At 48.9% G+C, this 17,804-nt stretch overlaps 1 protein-coding gene across 1 annotated transcript; it reads left to right on the forward strand.

The window, feature by feature from the left end:
* The first annotated feature begins 121 nt into the window (after positions 1-121).
* On the forward strand, positions 122-17,779 carry LOC147414928 (serine/threonine-protein kinase PAK 3-like). The gene is made up of 16 exons (XM_086470689.1): positions 122-296; positions 402-477; positions 2,523-2,654; positions 3,144-3,199; positions 4,248-4,285; positions 5,207-5,338; positions 6,023-6,179; positions 7,227-7,290; positions 8,237-8,285; positions 9,817-9,929; positions 10,631-10,748; positions 11,614-11,713; positions 12,132-12,349; positions 13,445-13,582; positions 15,157-15,222; positions 17,390-17,779. Exons 1-16 carry the CDS (start codon positions 122-124, stop codon positions 17,777-17,779), a joined length of 2,022 nt encoding a protein of 673 aa, XP_086326815.1.
* Positions 17,780-17,804: the final 25 nt, after the last annotated feature.

Genomic DNA, 17,804 nt, shown 5'->3' on the forward strand with positions numbered 1-17,804 from the left:
CGAATTCCACCAGAAGGCTTTTGTCGCCCTCTTTCCTCCCCAGGACGCCAGCCTTGGCGTCCTGACCTGACAGGCTTGCTTTCTGTTCTGCTTTTGCAGGAGGCTGTGAGGGCTGCTGAAGATGTCCGATAGTCTCGATATTGAAGAGAAACCTCCAGCCCCACCACTGAGAATGAACAGCAACAATCGCGATTCTTCAGCCCTAAACCACAGTTCCAAACCGCTCCCCATGGCCCCCGAGGAGAGGAACAAGAAAGCCAGGCTTCGCTCCATCTTCCCGGGAGGAGGGGATAAAAGTAAAGTATCAGCAGCGCGAACGGGCGTCTACGTCTCGGTTTGCTTCCTGTTGGCTGTGGGGCATCGCGTTTACCTTCTGCCCCCGTTTTCTGTTTCGGTTGCAGAACATGCTACAGCCCTTCCAAAGCCTTCTGTTCCGATTGCTCTAATCACGTGTTTCCAAGGAGGGGAAGGCGTTCAGTCAGTTACTTCCTTGTAGTTGGAAAGCCAGTAACACGTGCCTGCGTTGTGCGACTGGCCTTTGAAAAATAACTTTCTGGTGAAGCTGGGGAATCCTGTCCTTTGGATTTTGCTTTGCGTTTGCAGTAAAAACGGAGCTCAGGTGGTGTACTTTTGAAGAGACCTGTGCAGCAGTGAGAAGGCAACGTGCCTGAGGCTTTTGGGTCGTTTATTTTAAATGCCCTTACATTCCAGGAATGGGAGCAAGGCTCTTGTTGCTTTTGCAGCAGGGGGGGCCGCAGAAGGGCTTGGTTTGAAACCTGCTAGTGCGATGACAGCACGAGAGTCTCTGAAACATGCAGGAGACAGCATTTCAGTTGCGTTCTTTGAAGTGCACTGGCAGAAAGGAGCGTGTTTTGAGTTAGCGCGTTCACAGAATTAAGGGAAGGGGTCTTCTCTTTTTGTAATGCCGTGGGAAGTGATGGGCTGCGCCCACGAGTGCTGAGGGAGCTGGCTGATGTCACTGCAAGGCCACTCTTGGTTCTCTTTGAAAAGCTGCGGTGCCTGGGGATGCTCCTGATGACTGTAAAAAAAGCAAATGTCACTGCTGTCTTTAAGAAGGAGGATGTGGGGAACTAGGGGCTGGTCAGCCTCACCTCAGTCCCTGGGAAGCTGGTGGAGCAAGTCCTCCTGGAAGCCATTTCCACACAAAGGCAGGCTAAGAATGGGACCAGGAACAGTCAGCCCAGGTTTCATGCTGAACCACCCTGACGGCCTTCTACCAGGAGGTGTCAGGCTTGGTGGCGATGGGAGAGCAGTGGGTGTTAGTTCTGCTTTAGGAAGGTGTTCAACACAGCCTGCCATGGTGTCCTCACAGACAAACTGATGAAGTACAGTCTGGGCGAGTGGACAGTGAGGTGGGCTGAAAAGTGGCCGAGCTGCTGGGCTCAAAGAGTTGTGATCAGCAGCAGGAAATGCAGCTGGATTTTGAGAGGGATTCCACCTTTGCTGTGCCTCGCTGCTCCCCCAGTTCCCTCAGAGCTCCAGCTCAGCTGCGCTGCTCAGCCGCCCCACTCATGAGTCTCTCCCACAGGTCATGTGGAGCGGCTGGAGCGAGTCTGGCACTCAAAACTCCTCACAGGCAGCAGAAGGCACAGTTTAAGCCCCATGGAAATGTACTTCAGGTGTAGCTTTTCATTCAGTAAGCCCTGCAATTCGCTGGTAGGTGTTGGCTGTGCAGTGTATGGGGAAAATGACAGGCTTTCAAATTTAGGAAATTATACTGGGTATTTAAAGCAATTTGTCATCAATATAATTTCAACACCGAGATGCGGCTTTCAGCGATGGGGTCAGTGTTCAAATGCCACCCTCACTCGTAAGACATCCGAGAATTCATGCAAGGCTTTGGCACTCTCAGCCCATTTCCCGAGTCCCCAGTTTCCGCATCTTTACAGTAGCGAACCTAGAGAGCTACGGGAGCTCGAAAGAGAGACATCCTTAGCAGCGGTGGTAGGACTCAGTGTGAGGATTCTGAGAATTTCCATGCAGATTCTTAACCCCGCCGCGTTCCCTGGTGTGCTGAAAACGAATTGTACCAGGGTGGGGTTTCCCTTTTAATCCGACAGCAGGGGTCATTGCAGCAAGATGTGTTTGCGTTATTAAGCATTAAAAATCCAGTGTAAAGCTCCTAAAATGCACGGTGTTGTCCACAAGTATAGAACAGTCATGTTGTGTCTGCACTGAATCACCAGGAAAACCAGCTAAGCTTTAAATCATTATTCCATGGGAAGAGGAGAGTTGATTTAAAGATGAGTGTCATGGCCTTTTTTTCCCATCACAGTCGTAACTTTCTTTTCTTTTTAAAGTTGGTTCCTGGTTTTAGCTCTCTATTTTGGTAGAGAAGAGAATGATTGCATCTAATGTCTAAGCTCCTAATTTGAATTGTAAGGTGTCAATCAAAGTTTCTGAAAGTAATCTTACAGGTAGCACGGGATCTTGGTAAAGGTCTGTGAGGCTGCGGCTGTTCAGTATTCTAAATGCTGATTCTTTCCCGTTGACATCTACAGGGCATTCCAGAGCAGTGGGGCCAGGCTACTGCAGACCTCCAACATAACAAAACTGGAGCAGCAGAAGAAGCCACAAGCTGTCCTAGATGTTCTCAAACGTTCTGATTCCAAAGAGAGAGTTAACAACCAGAAGTAGCTGAGCTTTACGTCAGGAGGTAAGTCGACATCTCGCTGGGAAAAAGGGGGTGTCAGGCCCCGAGAGGAGCCAGACGGACGTTCGACGTTCAAGTGGTCAAGAAGCATTCTTAGGAAACTCATTGACTTTTCTTTGTCGCTTGTTTTTTGAACTAAGTTACTAGATGGAACAACCATGACCATTTTTAGTCAGAAGCATTAGTGGCCGAAGGTCACGTTTCCTTTTTGTCTTTGCATCCTTGTTCCTTCACAGTGTTCAGATGGGGGTACAGGGTGTGCTTGTTTTGTGCGTTTTCTGAGCTACTCTTGGATCCTTTGAGCAATAGGTTCCAGACTAAGAGGATTTTTTGGGGTACTTTGTGATTGAGCCCGTTTTTCAAGGATATCCTTGCATCAGCTGCCGAGCAGAGTTGGTTGCTATGCATGACATCACAAACCACCCTAGGCGGGCTGCTATTGTGATGTAACAGGACCGTTGCCTCAGAGGAGAGGGAAGGTGTCGGTGCCCAGAGCAGTCTCCGTAGCACACTCCTTCCGGGAGGGTGTGACGAGAGTGCTGTTTTGTCCCCTTGGTCGGGCCCAGTCTGCAGACTTGTCGTGTGGCGTTGCGAAGATGAAGAAGCAAGTCTGTGACGTGATTTTCCATGTCCTTTTGTCTTTGGCCCATTCTTTCTGTTATTTGCTAGACAAAATCTGGCTGATGACAGATCTAGTAGGTAAGCAGAGGGTCTGATGAGGTGCAGGGTATCTGGCTTTTGCATCGGTGTGTTCTTTTGCTGTTCCGTAATCACGGAGTTGATTTTCAAGCAAAAATACCATTAAGTTACCAGGTGTCCGGAGGATGCAACAAAGGTGATGAGGGGGCTGGAAGCACCTCCCCTGCGAGGACAGGCTGAGAGAGTTGGGCTTGTTCAGCCTGGAGAAGAGGAGGCTGCGGGGAGACCTCCTAGTGCCCTTCCAGTACTTAAAGGGGGGCTGCAGGAAAGGTGGGGAGGGACTCTTTGTCAGGGAGGGTAGTGACAAGACGAGGGGTAACGGTTCCTAACTGAAAGAGGGGAGATTTAGGTTAGAGATGAGGAAGAAATCCTTCCCTGGGAGAGTGGTGAGGCACTGGCACAGGTTGCCCAGAGCAGCTGTGGCTGCCTCCTCCCTGGCAGTGGTCAAGGCCAGGCTGGATGGGGCTTGGAGCAACCGGCTCTAGTGGAAGGTGTCCCTGCCCATGGCAGGGGTTTGGAGCTGGGTGGCCTTTAAGGTGCCTTCCAGCCCAAACCGTTCTACCAAAAAAGGCTGCGGTAGCTCTTGGGCAGAACAGAAGCATTGACTGTAATAGAGCAATTTGTGTTTTCTTCAGCAAGTTTCTGTTTGACTGGGGGCAAAAAAAAGGCCAAAAAATAGACACAAGAAACTGTAGAAAAAGAATAACCTGGTATATTGTCCTGCTCTCTTGCTTGCAATGTAAAATAACTATTGCTGCCAGAGGGCTGTTGTGGACGAAAAATGCGATCTGTTTGGATTTACGTGTTTTGTGGGACTCCCCACAACAGGCAGTTTTATAACAGCATCTGGTTAATTTTCCCTTGCCCATTGCAGATAAAAGCGCCCGTGCATACATGGAAGCCTGTTCTTCGGTAAGTGTGAAAGTTACCTTTTACTTGCCTAGCGTTTAGGAACTGTGGAGCGAGCTGTGAGCGTTGCCTTTTGTGACAGAGTGCCAGCCTTGAGAGGGCTGGCCCTTAAACTGGCGTTTAGAACGTCTGACGTATCATTCCCAGCGTTGGCCAGATTAGCAGCCTGTTTCACCATTTCCCTTTAAAAGTTGGCTTTTATTCTCCAATGCCTGTAAGGGGAGGCTGGGTGAGCAGTCGGGATGCCTGCCTGGCAGCCCCGGGCAGGGCGGCGCGGTGCACCTTGCTGCTGAGAGGGCTGCATTCACTCTGGGCTCCGGGCGAAGAGTGGAGAGATCAATGTGTTCACTTCTGATTGGGTGAAGAGGAGGATGGTGCTGCAAAAGGAGCTGCTGAACAGGGAAATTCAGCGCTGTGGGAACAGGCAACACGATTACCCCTCGGGTGAATTAGTAGAGAGACAAACAGCCTTTCTCTCCAAAACGCGATTCCCACCAAGATGATGGAGGAGGCCTTGCACTTTGAAGTGTGTGAATTAACCTGGCCAGTGGACAGCTGTCAGCTTCTGGTTAACGTTACCGTTTCTGCGCACCCAATGCTAAAGCAATTCACCAGCGAGCAGATGTGGTTCCTAGTGATGTACTCGAGCATTACATTTGTGAAATTAGACTCTAACTAAGGCCGGGAATGATGTAGTTGTTTGTAGCAAACACAAACAGCACCAAGGCAAATGAACGAAACCGCCCAGTAATTTGTAACCTTTAAATCGTGTTGTGCCGTGTGGAACTTAGCACTGAGGCCTGTAGGACTACAGACGTGTCTAGATTGGTTGCTGGTGTCTGAGCAGACTAAAGTTTTGTGTGGTTCTCAAACCTCTGAAGTGCCAAAGTGGTGACTGTCACTCATGCTGCTGTCTGTCCACAGAGCACAAAACCAGCATCAGAACCCCCGCTAGCTCCCTCTGTTTCTGAGGCAGAGGATGAAGATGATGAAGAGGAGGAAGATGACAATGAACCTCCACCTGTTATTGCACCACGGCCTGAACATACAAAATCAGTAAGTCCCAGCTTTGGTTAGCGCTGCAGGGGGTGTAATTCAGAGCTGCGTGTTTCTGATCAGACAGCATTTGCCGCTGACGGATGGACGGGCTGGAGTCCTCCCGTGACCTAGGGCTTCACCTGAGTCACTGACACACCCCTTAGCTTTTCCATGGCTGCAGTTTGGTGAGGAGAACCCTCCACAGCTCTGCCTTGTGCAGAGAAGGGAGGTCTGTGAAGGACCGGAACGCAGTTCCAAACGGCCACTCCCTAAGGCTTGAAATCCTGCTGAGAAGTCAGTTCCACCGCTGTGATCAGAAAAGGGAGATGCTTCCTGCTTCTATTCGGACACTTGGGTACCAACTAAAGCATCGTTTTGTTACCCCTGAAAACACATGAGCATGGAGGAGCAAGGCTCTGGGGCCCTGGTCAGATCTATTTCTCTCTTCTTATAACGCAGTAAATTCATTGTTTCGGGCATCTTTCCGAAAATCAATGAAAATTGAAAATGAAACTGGCCATGAACTTGTGTAAAACCAGCCTTTCATGTTTGCCTGTTGAGTTTGAGAAGGGGACGGCAAAACCAAACATTGTCGAAGAGCCCTGGATGGGGCAGACAGGATCTTCCTAAGGGTTTGCATGTAAAATAGGATCTCAGGGCATGTCTGCAAGCCACTTTTCTGACACAAAATACTTGTCACAGATCAACACACGCTCTGTCATTGAACCTGCCGCTGCACCAGCACCAGCTGAAGAAGCCACCACTCCTCAGCCTGAAAACTCAAACACTTCGTCCAGAAACACGGATGGGCAGCGAGAAAAATCCAAAATGACAGATGAGGAGATCCTAGAGAAACTGAGTACGTATTCTGTATTTCTTGTCTGATAAAGCTGTGTACGCTGTGTGCGCGTCTCGGGGTTATAGGTACTCAATGGTCATCCTCAGTTTAGTGTCACAGAGACTCGACTCCCTGCACAAACTGTTCCTGTGCTTAAGAGGAAGCAAGAGAGCACTCTGGGCATTGCTTCTGCCACCGAGGGTAGCTGTGACAGGGTTGGCTTTGCCTGAGCTGCCTTCTAGGCTAAAGGCAAAAGCAGAGTTTGTTTCTGGTTGAGCAGAGAAGGCTGTGACCTAGTGAATGACCTGGTGAACTCCTGTGTGCTAATGGCCAAATGGAGCAGAATATTTAGGTTCCTCAGTTGTCTTTAGACTCCTGATTCTCAGCTGTCCTTGGAGCAAAACACTTTGCAGAAGTCTGCTGGGGTTTTGGTTTGGGATATTTTGGTGTGGTGTTTTTGTGTTGGGTTTTGGTTTGGGTTTTGTAGTTTTTTTTAAACCCTTGGACAACTACAGCACTAAGCTGATTCTTTTAAGCCTCAAGGCGCTCCCCTGCCCCAGATATTCTATTGGTGTCATTTCTTCTCCTGCAGCTCCCATTAGTGATCCTGCCAGGGCCAGCAAAATTGTTTAACAGGGAGCGTACCAGGTGGTGGTGATGCCCCGTTGTCTTGCCATGCTGGCAGGCAGGATTCCAGAAGCCCAACAGCAATTAATCTTCAGAAGACTTCAGCCTTCTGTTGAGTCGCACAGACTATTTATTCCTAAGACAATGAAGGCTCTGTTGTTCCAGCGCTCATGAATGTTTCTAGACAGCAAACACTTGCATTGGTACTTGTTCTTTTCTGATATCTGGCTCCTGTGAATGTTCCTCCATGTTCTTGGTTTCCTGTCAAGGTAACTCTCCAAAGGACTGTAGAAAATCAGGCTTCGGGGAGACTCTCTGTGTGCTGCAGAGCTGCTTGTATTGTTGTCGTTGCCTACAAATGGCTCACAGCCCCAGAGAGTGGGGCTGCGTTTCTGACCTGCTGGAAGGCGGAATCTCCATTGTTAATGTTGTTTCTTTCAGGGAGCATTGTGAGCGTGGGAGATCCTAAGAAGAAATACACTGGATTTGAAAAAATCGGGCAAGGGTAAGTCCAGTCACAGTTACTTACACAGAAACACGGGCCAGGTATTTTGCTGGTGTAATACCAAGCGTGAAGTCAGGCAAGCTCCCAAGGTGTTCAGACACTGGTTTTAGACTCTCCTGTCTCTCCGTACTGATCAGAGTTCTTAACTGTGGTCAGAAGGCGTCATCAAAGAATACTTGATGCTGGCAGTGTCTTGTCTGCTGTGGCAAGGAGCAGGACCTGGAAGATCTCCTGTCCCTCAAGTTTGTGGCACCCGTTTGCTTATTTTCTTAGGAGAAATCATTTTTGTATGTCTCAAAATACTACGGCCACGCTAGAGAAAGGAGAAACAACTTTATTGCCTGAAAGAGCAGCTTGCAACCCGATAGTTGTCAGATAAATAACAGCTCTCAATAACATTTATTTCACATATTTTGCTTGAAAAAGTATTCAGTGATCAGGCTTATAACTGCATAGTTATGCATGGTGTTGCCTGAGTTTTGCAGATAGATCCAAATAAGAGGTGTGAGAAGGCACAACTAGACTGTGTGTGTTACATTCTCTGGAAAGAAACCACACCCACCCACCCACCCACCCATCAAGAAAAGGAAAAAAAAAAAAATAAAAAAAGGAGAAGGAAAAAATAAAGCCCAAGAGAGCAAAACTGGAGAAAATGGGAAAAGAATTAAATGTATTATTTTCCCCGCCCTTCAGTTTTGAACTAAAATAATTTAGTATGAACATTGGAGATTAGCACCAGCCCTTTCTCTTCATGTTGGACATCAGTTTTCTCTTGGATAAAGGGGGCTGGTGGGCTGGTGGGCTGCTGCACTGTGCGCTGCTGGCTGAGGGAGTGCAGGAACCAAGGTGTTTTAGAAACACTAGAGGCAGCAGAGATCTCCTGTCAGGGCTTTCACTTACAGGGTCTAAACCACTGCTCATTTCTTCACTGCTCTTTTGTCTCTAGGGCGTCTGGAACTGTTTATGTGGCACTTGACATTGCCACGGGACAAGAGGTAAGTGTCAACAACCCCAGCAGATTTTGCAGGTGTTCAGTGCTTTTCCCCCCGGTGCGAACTGTGGCTGGGCTTTCGGATCGCCAGGAGATCTTTACTGCCAAGGCTGCTGTTCCTCTGAAGCACAGACTGGCGCCAGCCTGCAACATAGCTCATGTGCTGTCTTCAGGTTTTCGGGGAAAGCTCTTTAAGGGCCATGTGGTTCTGTGCCTCAGGAACTGAGCGCTTGCTGCGCTCAGGACACGCTAGCTCTGTCTTAGTTACTGAATGTATTAGTGCATCCACTCGCTGCTGAAGGCTGCGGTCATTCAGTCCCAATTTACCTTAATCCCAGGTTCAGGCAGTGATACTGTTTAGCATCTTTTCCATCATGTGTTCCATCTTCAAAGACCTAACTAAGGAGAGATCGCTGCGTTTCAGACGCAGTTTTGTGTGTTAGTCGTCCTGAAGCTGGTTGGCCCGCACACTGACAAATGAGAAGACGTATATCAAGAGCAAAGGTCTCTCCAAAACAATACGGTCGTGTTTAGGTCCGGTGTCGGTGACAGCCCATGCCAGGCCGTGAACTGGTTGCAGGGAAGTGGGGGCCAGGGGCTTGAGAAGCAAATCATGATGAGGCAGAGGCGGGATGGCTACAGAGGTTCAGAGCAAAAGTGGTCATTTTAGTAATCAACAGACAAAGTGGTGTCTTAACGAATCCTGTTGTTCCTTGGGGCTACAGCTTAAGATTTCTGGTTGACCATTTCTGGCTGTCAGCAAATACCATCTGAATGTTACGGGTATTTCTCCTCCACCTGCAGTGCTGCACTTTATACCTGCTCTTAGGTGGAGTTCTACAAGGGATCTAAAAGCCCTAAGCTCTGCTTATAACCCTGGGTGTATCCATACGATACCATAGAACGGATTATTGGTTTTAAACGCGGAAAAGCATTGCAAATCTTAACTGTGTGAAAGAATGGTGTTTAGAGTTGCAAAATCAAAGTTCAAGACGTTAGGAGGTGCTAGAATCATATTTTCTTTGCGTAACCTTAAGGATCTTTTTAGTACTGCATTTGATAAGGGAGGTACGTTTGAGTTTGCTTTCAGTGATGCAGTCAAGAATAACAGCAGTTGCTAAAATAATGATCAAAAATCACGTAATTGCTGAAGCATTACCAGCCGGTTTTATGTTTTTGCAGTAACAAAATCACTTCCTGCTTGCAAAATGTGCATGACTAGTAATAGTGGTGATAAACTGAGGCAGTTGAAAAGAATGTAGGTCTAGAGAGGGCTGTTAGAGATTTGTGGCTGATAGTTTAAAGACCATTTTTACAGATTCACCAATCAAAATATACATGGCCACGTGTCCTGTAAGTAGCAGCCGAGCTAGCAGAGAAACAGGGTGTTGTAGTGTGAGTTGCTGACCTCTTATGTCTAGGAACAGGACAGCTTGGCAGAGCTCTGCTACGTCATTCCAAAAACACTCCCTCCATGTTCATTCTGATCTCGTGCAACCGACTGCTCAAATTAATGGTTTTCCATGTCCCTTTAGGTGGCCATAAAGCAAATGGATCTCCATCGAGAGCCCCAAAAGGAAGTATTTCTTGATGAAATCCTGATCATGAGGGAAAACAAGAACCCAAATATTGTTAACTATTTAGACAGGTAAGTAGTTCTGGTACAATCACATGAATGTTCCTTTACATACTGCAAGCCAAAGATTAAAAACCCTTTTGGTCTCTGGCAGAAAGTTGACCTCTTTTATTGTTTATCTGCTCATATAAAATTTATGGGAGAAGATTGTGTTTTGTCTGCATTAATCTTTTCTGGCATATATAGTTTGAAGGCAGTTTTCAAAAGCCCAGATCAGCCATATCTTACTAAAACAACAGCCTGTAAGTTCACTACCTTCGTGGTTTTTTGTGCCTGGGTTTTTTGTTGTCTCTGAGTGTATTTTATGTAAGGTTTTCCAGACTGTTGACCGATGTCTGTCCTCAGTGGTACACGCCCTCCTACGGTGGACAAGTATGAAAGTTGTGTTGCCTTGTTTCTGGAGCTGATCCTGGAATTGGTGTGTTAAGATGATGAACCAGTTGACGTGCTACCTCCTGGTTCAAGATTTATCTTTGCTGGTACTAAACTGCATTTTTCACTTGCTTGCCATCTAAGACACCTAATTTTTCACTTACCTGCCTTTCTTGTTTAGACCGGACAGTTTCTAGGTACGTATAGCCTAGAAGGAATGTCCAGTCCTTTTCTTCTGTCTTCATTTAGAAATGGCCTGGAAACCAAAACCAAGTGCAGTCTTTTCCTGAGGTTATTTAGCTCTGCCTGTTCACCTGAGTGCCATTGTTTTCTTCTTTCAGCTACCTGGTCGGCGATGAGCTCTGGGTGGTTATGGAATACTTGGCCGGAGGCTCCTTAAACAATGTTGCTGCGAAGGCCTCTATGGATGAATGGCAGATCGCAGCTGTCTGTAGGGAGGTAAGGGATCTAGCGTGTGCTTCCGCTTCCCTGGCCAGGATGGTATTTCTGAACAGGTGGTAAGAACAAGAGGGATTTCATCTTGAGAGCTTTGTTTCTGTGTTGCTTTTAGAATATGGAGAAGAAAGAGCACCTTAAGTGAACTCCCTGCCGGTATCACTGCGCTTACTATACCCTGTCATTACGCTCTTGAATACTGTTATTGTATTTTCTCTTTTTTTTTTTTCTTTTTTTTTTTTTTTTTAGTTTTACTCTTCTCAACTCTGCCTCTAAATTTAAACACGTGCCTGGAGCGTGTCTGTCCTGCGTTCCTTGCCCATAAAAGCAAACATGCTGGTGGCAGAATTTTAAAATAACAGCAAAGAAAAGTAGAGATTCATTTGTCACAGTCCTCAGCTTAAAAGGATAGCATGCCACCCAAAAAGGTGTTTACTCCTGAAAAATGAGTGACATGCTATTTCCAAATCTGCTCTAGAGCCTGACAATAAACCCTCTGTCATGCAACCGCCCACCCAACAGTGATCCACTTCATACCGAAGGGAGGGACTTTCTCATTTTGGCAAACAATGGTTTGTCGTACAGATGGAGATAGCACACTGAGTGCAGCAGCAGCCCTGCTGTCTGCGCTTTCAGGGGCTACTCTGTGACAGTAATGGACATTTCTCTTTCCAAACCTGTTACGCCTTCATTTAGAAAGTTATTACTTTAACAGTGTTGAAGGAGCAAGCTGTTCCTCTTGACGGCGCAATTTTCCGGCATTACTCACAATTCCTCTAGAAATTAAATCTTTTAGCAGCCTTTCCTTTCTTGTGTGATGAAATCAGGTCATCAGTTTTTACCCCCATGTTTCTTTGTTATCTATCAGTGCCTGCAAGCCCTGGATTTCCTTCACTCAAACGGAGTGATTCACAGAGACATCAAAAGCGACAATATTCTTCTGGGAATGGATGGATCTGTCAAATTGAGTAGGTATTCTTGGTCAGACTGTGGCATGGGGCTGCTTTTGACTGACTGCCAGTTCCCCAAAAGCGATGCCTGTGGTAGTGCACTGACCACTGCTGCAAGCTGCGAGCCCAATTCCAACGTGCAGAGAGGGGTAGAAAGGAAAAAGGTGTTGTAAAGAGTGGCTTTGGTTTGTGTATGGCCCTTCCAGCAGGAGAGACGTCCAGTCTAAAGCTTCAAGTAAACAAAAGCCATTGCAGGAAACTTGAGGGGTTTTTAAGTGGCCACTTCAGGATTTCCTTGGCTACAGCACTGAGTAAAGAGAGCACGGCCGCTTTTCCAGACAGATTCAACAACGTGTTCTCAGGCATGCAGTGGGGGTTTCTTTTGCTTGCTTTCATAATTCAAGCTGCCTTTAACCACACTTGTTTTTCTCCTCAGGTGATTTTGGCTTCAGTGCTTGGATCAGCCCTGAGCAGAGTAAACGGAGCACAATGGTCGGGACTCTGCAGTGGATGGCGCCAGAAGTGGTGTTAGGAGAAGCATACGGCCCCAAAGTGGACATCTGGTCACTTGGGATCACGGCAATAGAAATGGCAGAAGGAGAACCTCCTTACCTCCATGAAGATCCTCTTGTGGTAAGGTGCACATCAAATCAGGTCCCACTGTCTTTCAAACCTATTCCATGTTTAGACCCCCATGTGACAAAATCCCAGTCACATCAGCTGGACGTAGTTCCCCCAGGACCCGCTTCTAAAACTGTCACTGGAGCATGTCAGCATACACTGTAGCTTTGGTTGTGTCAAGGGGAGAACCTCCAAAGAGCAGTGACATGTAGCCAGGTCAGGAATGTGCCACTTTGGCCTTCAACAGTGCTTGAAATGTCTCGTGTGATTTTTGAACTCTTTGAGCTGTATCTCTGAATGACAGCAGTTTTTCAGCGGGCAGTTTCTGCAGTTGGGCAATTTTTGTGAAAAGCATTTGGACTGTATCTGCAGGCAGAGAAGTCTTTTCAAACTCGTTGCCCCTTTGCAGACACTGCAAACACTCATTGGTTATGAGTGCACCACACTGGATAAGGCTCGCCCGATGTTTTGCAAAATGACGCTCCAATTCCTGGGCCTGAGGTGTATCAGGAAGACTGGCTGATGTGGAATTTGGAGACTGCTGAAAGACAGAGTTGCAGGTGGCTCCTGTCTGCCCAGTTACGCGTTTTCTTCGTAATGTATTTGTGCATGCAGCTTAGATGTCGGTGTTGAAAATGAGGTTCCAATTTCTATTTCTTTATCCAAGGAATAAGCTGATGGATTTACTTTTTTTTCATCCGGTTACCATGTTTGTCTAGAACAGAGCAAAAAACTTGACTCCCTTTGTTTTATGGGAGCTGTACTTTAGGGAGCAGTGAGCACTGCAGAGATGCATGTTATGTAAAAATCCTTTGAAGGAATACAGCTAGACCAAATTCACTCTTTCAAATAGCCAGCAAAGCTGGTGTCAGTCGTTGGAGAAGCAAAATGCGCTTTTGCTGATGTAGTTGATACTCACTAGGTCACCCAATGAAATCAACTGTCAAGGCAAGACCAATGTGATGTTGGAGTAGCTGTGGCTTGTATCCGGGGTTTTTTGTAGCTACAGAAAAACCGTCTCTAACCCTCTGCCAGGGAAGAAACTGGTGCTGGAGTCTGGACCTTAAAAAATGGGCAGTTACGGATAAGAAAGAAACAGGTGGAGTCTCGTGTTTGTTTTTTCTCTAGGTGATGAATTTGATAGCTATGGAAGGGACACCAGAGCTGCAGAACCCCGAGCGACTTTCTGCTTTGTTCCATGACTTTCTGAACTGCTGTCTGCAGGTGGATGTGGACAGGCGATGGTCTGCCAAGGAACTTCTGCAGGTAGAACGCAAAGCGGCTGCGAGTGAAAGAGCTGTACTGTGTAATGGTTTTCTCATCAGCTAAACTCGAAGGCATCAGAGGGAGCCCCCTCGTATTGGTCTCCAGTCTTGGTGCTTTTCAGATGAAAAATAAGTGGAATCACAGACTGGTTTGGGCTGGAAGGGACCTTTCAAGGCCATGTAGTCCAAACCCCTGCAGGAAGCAGGGACATCTTCAGCTACATCAGGTTGCTCAGAGCCCCCTCCAACCTCACCTTGCATGTCTCCAGGGATGGGGCTTCTACCGCCTCTCTGGGCAGCCTGTGCCAGTGTTTCACCACCCTCAGTGTAAAAAATGTCTTCCTTGTATCTGGTCTGAATCTGCCCTCTTTTAGTTTGAAACCGTCACCCCTTGTCCTGTTGCAACAGGCCCTGCTAAAGGGTCCCTCCCCACCTTTCTCACAGGCCCACTTTAAGCACTGGAAGGCCGCTAGAAGGTCTCCCCGGAGCCTTCTCTTCTCCAGGCTGAACAAGCCCAACTCGCTCAGCCTGTTCCATCCCTCTGATCGTTTCTGTGGCCCTATTTTGTATTTTGGTAGTATATTCAGTTTTACACGGTGGCAAAATAGCCAAAGTGCAGCGATACCAGGTGCAGAGGCCTGAAATGGGGTTGGGGACTAGTGTATACAGAGATGACCAGGGAGGAGCGCAGTGACATCAGTCACAGGCAAGCGGTCAGAGACTTGGCTGTGGGAAGGAAGGTGCTGTGGGTGCTCCCTGTGAGCATCAGAGAGGCCCTGGCTTGTCCATCCTGCCCCACTCTTAGAGGTTTCTGCTGCTGAGCCCCACTTTTAGAGGTTTCTGCCACCAAAACAGGGACGGCTGAGCAGGACGTGTCACAACTCCTTCTGTTGCCTGGCAGAGTCGAGTAGATGAAAACTGCTGCAGGTTTAGGGCCAGTTTTGTGGGAGATAGGGAGTGGCGCCGTGTGCCACTTGGCTGTCCCTGCTGTGAAGGTGCCAGCCAGCGCAGGAGGGGCAGGGGATGGGGTGGTAGGCACTGCCATCCCTGCAACCCAGAGCTGAGTCCATCAGCGCTGTGTCCCTTGTCTCCCTGCTCTTTTGGTGCTGAACACCTGTACCTCAGTGGCCTTCAGAAGAGCACATGGGCCTAAATACCACTGCGATCAACGTTTCCTAGAGGTACTGGCCTTGCCTGAGGAACGGCTTGTGCCCCTCATCTCTTCTGGCAACGAAAATAGCCCATGTCTTCAGAAAACAGGAGCCTAAGTAAGCATTTGGAGTCTCCTGAAAGGAACAAGGCCCTGGGACAGCAAGCAGCATTCCCAGAGCGCTGGCAGGGCCAAAATGCCAGCAAGCTGAAGACACCTTGCTAAATGGATTAATCGAATGATGGGCCATGGTTGCCTGTGATAGCAAGGGACGGGACTAGAAGACGCAGGTGCAGATGGTCCCCTCGGTCCTATTTCTGCATGTTCCTGGTAACCAGCGGAATACTGCTTGAGCCTGTCAGTAACTGGGTTTGGAAAGTAACGGTTCCTTTCTTTTTTCTTTTTTCTTTTTTTCCTTTGGGCAGCACCCATTTTTAAAGTTAGCCAAGCCTCTCTTCAGCCTGACTCCTCTGATCATTGCAGCAAAGGAAGCAAATAAAAAAAAGCAGCTGCCAAAACCTGACGATGGCTTTTTCTCACCTCAGCTCAGTGCAGGACTGAGAAGAAAAACTTTGTAAAACCTCAACTCTTGTGCTGCAGGACGGATGGAAAGATGAAGAAACCAACAGTCACAGTCATTGTGGTAGGAGGGAGAAGAACCCAGTCCCTCGAGTAAAAATTTATTGTTTGTCTTCTTCCTGCTTCCTGGCTCCTTAATTTATTTTTAAGATGAAACAGGGCTTAAGACGGAGAGGTAATGACCGAAAATGCTTTGCTGCCTCAACCGTTTCCAAGGTAAAGCAAATGGAGTTGGACGATTCTCTTCCTTCTCACCCTGTGAATAAGCTGTACCTTCACTTTTAAATTGTCAGTTGTTTCGTAGAGACGGAAAGTCCCTTTTATGGTTGGGCTTTTTTTGGTAAGGTTTGGAATTGGAGAAGGGTCTCCTTCATTCATCAGCTCCAGACTGCACTGCCTTTTCAGTACAGCCTACTCGCTGGTATGTGCCCAGTCATGGTCCTTCTGGAGGAGGAAGAAAGGAAATTGCATTTCCAACCAAAAATGGATCGGGAGTGGGGCAGGCAAGACCTCCTGTTGCGAATCAGGCTTTCAGCTGTGAATGCATCGTGTTTCGGTTCTTGACCATTTGATTTGTATAACTAATTGTAATCTGTTTGCCTGGATGAGAGTCTTTAGTACAATGAAAAAGCAGAAAGGTCAGTCCGTGTGCTCAGAAAGGGCTCGTCTGATGCAAAGCTGCAAGAGAAAGAGGAGGTGAGAGCGGGCCCAGCCTTGCCTGGTGCTGAGCGCCAGCAGAGCCCTTGTGGAGCACAGAGCAGCCTCAGCATCCGCAGAGCCAGGCAGGAAGAAGGCGCTCGTGGAGGCAAGCAGCAGCAGACCGGCACTGAATCGGTGAGCTTGGCCTGGAGAGGGAGTTACCACCTCCATCTTGTGCACAACCTGCAGGAGCGCGGGGTCTGTCATCTGAAGTCCCTGCTTGCGTTGAGGGCTCCTGGCTACTTCAGGCTGGTGTGACACCACCGCAAACCTGAGGCAATAGTGGCAGGTTGTTGCTTTTTAAGTCAGGCCCTTTTGCTGCTGCCCGTTGCATCTGTCATTTGTCCAGCCCGGCCATAGACTTAGGGATCGGGTACAGGCACTGCTGCTACTCCTGTTGAGGCCAGGGAGAATTTGGTCGTTGGCCTCAACGGCAGCACAACTGGTCGCTTAAGAAGCAGGTGCTGATAATGCCCTGAGTATGGGGGGCTGGAGGTGTCCCTCGGCTGAGCGGGTGGAAGAGAGCTGCCGGTTGTCCTCCTTCTCCATCGTGCAAAGCTGTCCGGGTCAGAAGTGGGTCAACATAGCAAACATGAAGCATGCAAGTCTCCCACACCTGTGTCTGCTGAGATTTTTGAGCTTCAGGCGCACAAAGGCAATTGCTTTTTGTCGCACCGTTTATATTCTTGTTAAAAAATGCTGCTCAATCAGTCTGTAGCACAGCAACAGGGGAAAAAGCCTCTCAGCTCTTGAGGTACGACTGTGGTAAGGTGCCGGTATCCACCTTCGCAGGTGAGCCAGTGGCAGGGGAGCTGCTCTAGATGGGAACTAGTAGCACAGGACTGCACCCATCGCAGTCCTGGTGAAGAGAACGCCTCCTTCTTGGGCAGAGCCCAAATGCAGTGGGGGCATAGCAGGGTTACTCGGGTGCACTGGTGCTGGGTGTGCACCGCAGGTGCTGAGTGTGCAGACATAGGTTTCGGGCAGATCTGCAACAGAATTCTGCAGCTCTTGACTGGATCAGCATGTCACCGGTGCTCAACTCCAGTTCAGTCCGAAGCAACTAGTTTACGCCTGCGCTGGTGGCTGCTAGCTACCAAACCTTTTTTGCCCCTGTTACAGGCATGGGTGTGAGTTTTGCTGGGAACTTTCGACATATTCATCCTGTTTCCTGGAACCAGTTCTCAGAGCTGCCTAGTTATTCAGCCTGGAGCCCCGAGGGGCTTCCATGGGGGCTCTGGTGGCCTTTGAAGAGGCGTCGCTGAGGGTCCTTTCCATGAAATCTGAGTCTGCCTTCCATACGGGCCTTCCCTCGTCTCTCCGCCCTGCTTGCAGATTCCTCAGTTGCCTTATCTCGGTGCTTTCCCTGCATTCCCCCAGGACGCGCCAGTGCAGGGGGCAAAACGTCCTCGAGGGCGTTCCTGCCCGAGGCTCTTCCCAAGGCCAGGGCGGGAACACAGGACCGCGTCCCACCGTTGCAGAGCGCTGCCCTCGCCCCGCGCCCGCTCCGGCGGCACCGCGCTCCCCCGCCATGCCCGCCCCGCGCCCCCTCACCGCCGCCCCCTGCCCGCCCCGCCGGGCCTCACGGGCAAGATGGCGGCCGCCCCCCTCCCGCCAGGGCCGGCGGGCAGGGCGGGAGCGGGCGCGGGGCGCGGGCGCCCTCCAGCGGCGACGGGCGCTCACGGCTGCCCCGCCGACCCGGGGGCCGTCCCCGGCACGAGCTTGGCCTTATTTCTAGCAGTAATCTTCTTCGCAGCAAAGCGCTACTAGAGAGGCTTCCGAATTCCACCAGAAG

Source organism: Leptosomus discolor, chromosome 9 (genome assembly GCF_034619465.1).
Source record: "Leptosomus discolor isolate bLepDis1 chromosome 9, bLepDis1.hap2, whole genome shotgun sequence".
NCBI classification, from domain to species: domain Eukaryota; kingdom Metazoa; phylum Chordata; class Aves; order Leptosomiformes; family Leptosomidae; genus Leptosomus; species Leptosomus discolor.

What these genes read in the sequence shown, in the direction of transcription:
- LOC147414928 (XM_086470689.1), top strand. Translation starts at nt 122, where the DNA reads ATGTCCGATAGTCTCGATATTGAAGAGAAACCTCCAGCCCCACCACTG. An exon ending in GAGAGAGTTAACAACCAGAA is followed by an intron (nt 2,655 to 3,143) that starts GTAGCTGAGCTT and finishes GTTGCCTCAGAG; the next exon opens with GAGAGGGAAGGTGTCGGTGC. An exon ending in GGATGGATCTGTCAAATTGA is followed by an intron (nt 11,714 to 12,131) that starts GTAGGTATTCTT and finishes TTTTCTCCTCAG; the next exon opens with GTGATTTTGGCTTCAGTGCT.